This window comes from Ischnura elegans, chromosome 5, assembly GCF_921293095.1.
Source record: "Ischnura elegans chromosome 5, ioIscEleg1.1, whole genome shotgun sequence".
Lineage (NCBI taxonomy): Eukaryota > Metazoa > Arthropoda > Insecta > Odonata > Coenagrionidae > Ischnura > Ischnura elegans.
The window spans coordinates 1,087,581-1,095,471 of NC_060250.1; the positions used below are offsets into that span (position 1 = coordinate 1,087,581).

The 7,891-nt window shown below is 39.9% G+C and overlaps 1 protein-coding gene across 1 annotated transcript in view; it reads left to right on the forward strand.

Annotated features, from left to right (window-relative positions):
* Positions 1 to 6,845, forward strand: part of LOC124158417 (A disintegrin and metalloproteinase with thrombospondin motifs 20-like) — a 248,532-nt gene extending 241,687 nt beyond the window's left edge. Inside the window, exons 2-3 of the mRNA XM_046533495.1 lie at positions 2,323 to 2,495; positions 6,276 to 6,845. Coding sequence (XP_046389451.1) covers positions 2,331 to 2,495; positions 6,276 to 6,518 — 408 coding nt within the window. The 5' untranslated portion in view covers positions 2,323 to 2,330 and the 3' untranslated portion in view covers positions 6,519 to 6,845. The remainder of the gene's footprint in view (positions 1 to 2,322; positions 2,496 to 6,275) is intronic.
* Positions 6,846 to 7,891: the final 1,046 nt, after the last annotated feature.

Consider the following 7,891-nt stretch of genomic DNA (forward strand, 5'->3'; position numbering starts at 1 on the left):
GGCACCATAGAACTCCTACCTACAAATATTCCTCCGACCTAGGCTCTTGTTGCCAAACTTGATTATACTGCGAATGCCCATAACTGCCGTCGAAATCATATTTACAAATCAGAGTGCACTTCAATTCACTTCTGGCATCAGGAACAGTTGCCACGCAAGCTAGAATCGGTGAGGCAGTGTGCGACAGGAGAGTTTGTTGATTGACTTCGCACGATATTTCTATAATCTCTATGCCATCCGGGTACGTAGTATTTTTAGCAAACCTCACTCTTTCATAGTTCGGGTATAATTTATGACCATGGCTTTCAGCTATTTTCCGAAGACACTTGTAGTGGTTTTTTGTCAAGTGCATCGATATGATAACAGAAAGAGCCTCGTCTTCTGACATCATGGAGGAACCTGAGATGGGTGTCTTCCATTTAGCTAGGACTCTCCTTGCTCTGCTTGGAATGGTCGTTTTAATGTCCTCCACTAATTTGGAGGCTCTCCTTCCTCTCCAATTGTCATCGATGCTGCGAATGATAAAGTTGCTGCCGAGTGAGAAGATCTAAGACTTTCAGTCTTCCTCCTCTTAGTTCTTTTGCTAACTTTGTCATTTTTTTCCGGGCGTCCACCAGATTATAATGGGATCAAAGTGAGTAAAAAATCGCCCTTAAATCCATTGAGATAATGCAAAAACTCAGGTCACTTATTAATCGCATATACTTATCCAAAGAATTAGAAAACGTTCTAGAATTGACAAGAGCTTCTTATTTTCTTCTTATTCTCGCAGAATTTCGAAAAAAATTCAAAGCGGGCAATTTCCGCCAAATTTGTTCAACTTTGAGGCTATGTATTTTATATAAAAAATTAGCCTAAGAAAAATATTTTGCGTCAAAAAATGCACTAATGTGTTGGCAACAACTGTGCAAAGTTTCAACTTCCATACTCAAAAAAACCATTTTCGAGGTTTTGTCCAGCTTTTTTCGATTTCAGCCCACTGTGGGACGGTTCAAATTATATTTTATAGCAATCAGTCAATTGCTTTTTGGAGAATTAGCAACCAATTGCTCGAACTTTAATACCCCTCCCCAGAATGTTCTCAAGTAGTTAAATTATGATTGTACTGACACTTTATTAATTGTTTTAATAAATTTTGGGTAACATCATAGAGTAAGTTTATATTCTTACTCAATGGTAACATTTACTTCGGAGGGAGTAAAGCGTTGCGTGGATAATTTTATATTTCCTGGAAATTTGGTTAACTTAATTATGACTTTAGTCTTCTTGTGAGTAATCCTCATGCCATATTCATCACATCTCTTGTCTAATGCATCCACTATACTCTTCAGCCCTCTCGCTGACTGGCTAATCAACGCCTGATCGTCCGTGAACCTTACTGATTTTACATCATTCCTCCCACTTTGACTCCAGTTCCCACCTCATCCCACGCTTCTCTTGCCATCACCTCAGCATATACTCCAGAAAACAATGGAGATAGTGAACAGTCTTGCCTTACTTATTATGTCCAGTCCACTCTATGAAATACTTTTCCTCAAATACTTACATATACTTCAGCAGAATTCACGGTGAAAGATGGTACATCATCCTTCTCTACTTCACCACCAGCAAGGTTGACATTGACATCCACCTCTTCCAGATCGTTAACATCTTGCCCACAAACCTAAATAAAATTCGATCAAATAATTATTAGAAATATTAACCTCGATTTTTTTATAGATGAAACTTCAAAATCATGCAACCATTTTCCGTTTTCAACAGATAAAAATAGTGAAATCGCCAGAACACATAAAGAGTAGAAAATGGGTATGGATAAAGATCTACCGATGGGGATAGATAAGTAAAAATGTTCTCAGATATTTATGCATTGAAGAAGTTATGTTAAGGTCCGCAGGATTAGCGGGGAAAACTTCTCCGTCTTCAACTGTAGCTTTGAACTGCACATTAGCATGAATGGTATTTGTTTTCCTTCAACGAGTGCATCGAGGAACTGGTGTGCTGTTGGAATCTTGCGAGTCAGGCTCAAGGTAAGCCTTGTAATTTTCTCGCACTCTAACCCTCGGCATGTTGATTGAATTTCGCAAGGCAGTGGGCTATTCATGTAACAGTTGGCTTTTTCATGCATTCACGTTTTGTTTCACGATATCCGAGCGCCAGATCACACAAGAACAAAGTCCGATATTCATATGTTGAACCACTTACGTGGGTAATTTCGCCGCCATTGCTTTTTCTGAGAGACCCATCCCTGAGAGAAAATTTTACAATAAGGCATGTATGGTATGTGTGTGTGTGCCTCATGCAATGCTATGTTCTAACTTCCAGCTGAAGATATGACCTTTGCCAGGCAGATACATGGTACAAGAGTAGCTTATTCCTACAGCTCCCTAGACTATCCTCAAGGTCGTTTCAGCATCAACCTCAAAGGTACCGGACTCAGGGTTCATAGCAGTATAGGACGTGGATCAGGAGCAGCTGTTCATGTCAGCAGGAAAGACGTGAGTGCATGGCTCTTAACTTTTCTTCATCCCATATGGTGCCAACCATCAGCCTGGGGGATATGTGCAAAGAGTATATTTGGCTGCAGTGGCACAGTGAGGGGGGGTTTGAGGGATAAAATCCCCCCCCAGGCCTCAGAGAACTTTCAATCCATTATACTTAATTGGATTGATATTACTAATAGAATGGTGAAAGGATTGATAAAATATCCCACAGAAAGCCGTAAAACTCACCATTTTGATCAATTTTTCTTAAAATTTAGCAATTTATTAACCTCTCACCTACCACTTACACTGATGGGTATTCCATACCCCACACACCCTGGTATTAGTGGCATCTAAACCCCTTAATTCCTAGCTGCATCACTGTTGGACTGATCTATGGGCTGGTTTTTTTTTGCACCCAAGCCTCTTATTTTTTGTGCCTTTGTCTCTATTTTGTAGTACTTTGTCATGCTTCAACACGACATGTACCGCAAAAAATGCATTTTAGGCTCTCTATAAATGTTTAAGTTCAAACTAGCAAATTTGCCAAAAAAGACCATGTACTCTTGAGCTTACCAGACAAAATAGGCTGGCACTTAAAGGGATAATATTCTACTATTTAATGGTTTGGTGTCAAAGCATTCCTCCTTGGTGATGAATCAAGAGAGCATCAAGAGAACTTTAAGAGCAAACCTTGGGTCATAGGAAAAGGAGGACCAGGGTGAAATTTGCCATCAAAAACATTTGGATTATCGAATTCAAACCTAGATATCCCAATTGCAGGTGAGATATGATACCAGTTATACCACTAAGCCATATTTCAGACTGTGTTTACTCAACTTGATGTTAGAGTTTCAATTTCACATTGCGGCACAGGAGATGGAGGCAGAAAGTAGAGGAAGGATGGGATTAGAGTTAACCATAAATAACAAAAGCTGCCAAGAAGCCAGTTGGCTAAAATATGGTAGAAGGATAAAAACCTGGATAGCAGAGAAATTATAGAAGGAATGGAGGAGAGAAGGAAGTGGAAAAGTGTGGACATGGAGAAAAGCAAAAGGGAAAGGAGAAAAGCAAAATGGGGAAACAAATAATTGATTACAACGTGAAACTGAGAGTAGTTATGCAGTTGACGGAAAAGGCAGTGTGAGAAATGGAAACATTTTCAGCAGGAAAGAGGCAAAGTTAAAGTCATAAGTCATTATCAGACGGCAAAGAAATGCAAGCCATGTCAAAAGTTAAGGCATAATATATGGAAGGATCTTATCTGAGCATCCCATGGTCAGAGTAAATGGAAGTAGGTAGTATGTGGAGGATATGTAAAATAGCAGGAAAAAGCCAGGAAGATTAAATATAGTGGACATAATTGCTGTGGAATGTATGGAAATTGTATAAGAAATCCTTATGAAAATATTTAGTGGCAGATTGGAGGGATAGGCAATTCATTCATAGTTTGTACAAGGCCCAGACTATTGAAATGAGGGTAGAGGATGGAGAATCAGGGTGGGCAGAAATTGGCCAAGGGGCGAGGCAAGACTCGTCATTGCTTTTTAATGTGTAGACTCATGAAATGGTAAGAGAGGCCTGGGATGAGATGGAAGCTGGAGTTAATATGATGGTAGATACGCTTAAATCAGTTCATTATCCAGTCAACAAGTGGCTGTAGGCTATGGTGGATGTGTTTGACAAGCATTGTGAGGTATATGGCATGATAATGAATCTCCAGAAAACGGTAGGTAAGAAGAATGTAGTTATGCAGTTTTGAATAGGATCACGAGCTAGGAATGTAAGACTTGGGACAAGGGAGATGAGCAAAAACTTGAGCAGGTAGAGCAATTCAACTATTTGAGCTGCGCATTAGCGGGCAACAGACACTGCATGAGGACACCAGAAAGAGAACTGCATTAGCAAAAGAGACATTCACGAATGGGAAAGTGCTGTTGAGAGGTGATTGAGTTAAAGTTATGGGAAAGGCTAGTAACCATCAATAATAAAAGCTGCCAAGAAGCCAGTTGGCTAAAATATGGTAGAAGGATAAAAACCTGGATAGCAGAGAAATTATGGAAGGAATGGAGGAGAGAAGGAAGTGGAAAAGTGAGACATGGAGACAAGCAAAAGGGAAAGGAGAAAAGCAAAATGGGGAAACAAATAATTGATTACAATGTGAAACTGAGAGTAGTCTTGAGAGAGATTTGGAGTCTAATGCTTTACGAGTTGGAAACATGGACGCTAAAGAAGGAGGACGAGAGAAGGCTGGAGGCTTTTGAGATGTGGGTGTGGAAAAGAATGGAGAAATTGAAGTGGACGGAGAGGAGGAGGAATGACAAAGAGCTGGTCATGGTGGGTGAGGAGAGGCAGCTTCCATAAGAAATATAGAGGGGACAGAAGGTTTGGATGGTGAAAGTTTTGAAGCAGGGAAGGGTGGTTGAAAACAGTTTTAGAGAAGGGGAGAATGCTGTGTAAATGTGGGAGATGGAGGAAGCAAAGAATATGTTTAGGTAAAATGAAAGGGAGTTTGCCTTATTTTGAATTATTATTATTATAGTATTCTACCGATTAAGGTAGGTTTCCATGGAGTACGCAAGAAGTGATCTGGGAGCCTCTCTTTCCTTCCAGCACTGCCTTCTTTAACTCACAGTAAGGCCTACTCTCTTTCAATCTATCTAAAAATCCTATTCTTCTCCTTCCCCTCCCTCGTTTCCCTAACATTCTAGCCTCTAGCACCATTTTCAACATCCCCTCCCCGATAAGCACTAACTCCATCCATACCTTCTGTCTCCTCCGTATCTCATCTAAAAGCTGCCTCTCCTCGCCAACCATATCCAGCACTTGGTCGTTCCTTTTCCTCTCCGTCCATTTCACCCTCTCCCATCTTCTCCATACCCACATCTCGATTGCCTCCAATCTTCTCTCGTCTTCTTTCCTTAGTGTCCACGTTTCCGCACCGTAGAGAGCTACACTCCAGATCAAACTCTTCACTAACCTTTTCTTTAAACTCTTACATAACGATCCTCTTAGAAGCTGGATAATGAACTGATGTAAACTTAGTCAGTAGATAACTTCAATGATAACCACGAATTGTGGGGTTAGCTCTGAAATGGACTACACCATTGGTGTAGCTTCTTGGAAGTCCACATTCCTTTGAATTTTGGACATCTTGCATTGATCTTTGATGGATCCCAACGGCCCAAATGAAGCAACTAGTACGATGAACCTTGGTAATTTGCTATGGAACCCAATGATCCAGGGTCGCCACTGTGGCCTGAAAAACCAAAGATCTGTGGTTTTATTTGTGGGACCCGGGAATTTTGTGCTTTTGCACTTAATATTAATTTCACCGCTTTTAACTAAGCAAAGATTCAACTACCATGAAAAGTGTTTATGTCATTGATGAACTAAGAAAAAATAGAAGCTCTGGGGGTTAAATAAATATTCTGTAACTTTGTATGTTCCACACAACATTATTACGTAAACCTAACCTTGTTTTAACTGTCGCATGTCATTCTCAAGAGGTTATACACTTTATTACTATGTTGTATTAATCTGTCATTCCATAGTCTTTTATTATATGCCATTATCATGAGGTGTTTCATCTTGAGAATGATATGTGAGGGCTGAAACTGGTTTAGGTTTATCTAGTATGATTATGTGGAATTTACTATGTTCCAAGATATTTGCCAGCAGATGTAAGGTGCCACAAAGTAAACTTATAAACCGTGAAAGATATAAATAGGGGAGGGTTCGCACGCCTACTTGTAAAAAGCACATGGAAATAAGTGTTTGATTCTCCTCACACAGGATGGTCAGTCTGTGGTGGGAAGGTGTCGTGGCAAATGCGGAGCCTGCCACCCAGCAGATGAGGTGGCCTCGATGAGATGGAGGTGGCCTCCGTGGGCAATAAACAATATCCACGCTTGTGTCTTCAGGCAGGGGCAGCAGGAAGATGTTGCTCAGCCACTAAATACATTAAAATCATTGTCGTCATGCATGAATGTGATCGATGAACACACGCCATTGGAACGATGGCATGGTGAAAGATGAAGTTAGGGAGATGAAGTGAAGCCGAGCAGGTCTCGAGCTTTCAAGACCCCCTCGTTGGAATTCTTGGTGTGAAAGGAATGTTTGAAGGAACATTATCATCTGTAAAGAATTCCACCTCCGTAATAACTTATTATAGGGTGCAGTTAGTCATATCAGTTTTATTGGTGGTATCAATTCATGTTTATATATTTCAATTGATTTTGCTGATTTCACTGGAATACTCGATTTGATCAGAAAATAAACACACTGCCACTAAATCAATAGGGTGGCTTCCTATTATTATTTTATTGCCTAAATCGAAAGATTATTACTCCTTGAGTACGTATTTGTCGCTTTTACATTTTTAAATGACGATATCTATTTTTCGCGATTAAATGAAAAGTGAAAAATTTCAAACGCGCGAAAACGCGACGCGTAAGTAGGAATGATGGGAAAAAGGCCGTGCGACGCATTTCTGGTTCCCCCTCCCGCCTTGTGAGGTGATCTTGATCGAGGCTCTGAGCGCTGATAGGACGCAGGATGCTAGCGGATAGCTGAGTACCTTGCTGGCTTGTAGCGCTTGGCTTAAAAAAGGTTTATTAATACCTTATCAAACGAAGAAAACTTTCCGACCTTAGCCAGTTTTAATACGTGATTATTAAGACACGTTTCTCTGAGCTCTGTGCCTCATGCATGCATTGGTAGCCTCAGACGATGTATAACTCCTATCTTCTCCTATAGAAACTAGGTCCCTGTGACGTCACGTGGACTGGAATCGCATGGGCGCCAATCTGGCTTTTATCAAATGAGGTTAAAATTGACCATTAACATTTGTCTAAACTGGGATTTCAAAAACCAAATAATTTGTGTATTATGAATACACTAATGGTGGGTAACGATTTGCAATCAATGCCTTTCGTTTTCTTTGATGAAGGAAACTAGCCTATTGCAGCACAGGAGTAAATTTTGTGAGCATAAATGTAATTTCAAACATAAGTTTTATTTCAAGTATATTCTTAAGCTCATGATGTGATTGTGTTAGTGACTGTTTTGAGCATATGAAGGTTTTTACATATTTATGTTGATTTATGTTGAAAAATATTCCTAATGTTTGGCAGTTATTATTAAAATGTCCACTTGAGTTATGCCTCTATGATCAAACATGTGTAAAAATCCAGTTTAAGATGCAGGGGCATTGATTCCCTAGCGTGCATACGCACAATTTTCATCGGAGTCAGGCAAGTGGTATGAGCATTATCTCAAAACAATGCGTAACCGAACTATTGAATGTAAATATTTGCATATTTGCATTCTTTGTGTGATTCAATTATGATATGAAATTGATCCACGTCTTATTCTGAAATCATCTGTGCTTTTTATCCATTAAAACAGTG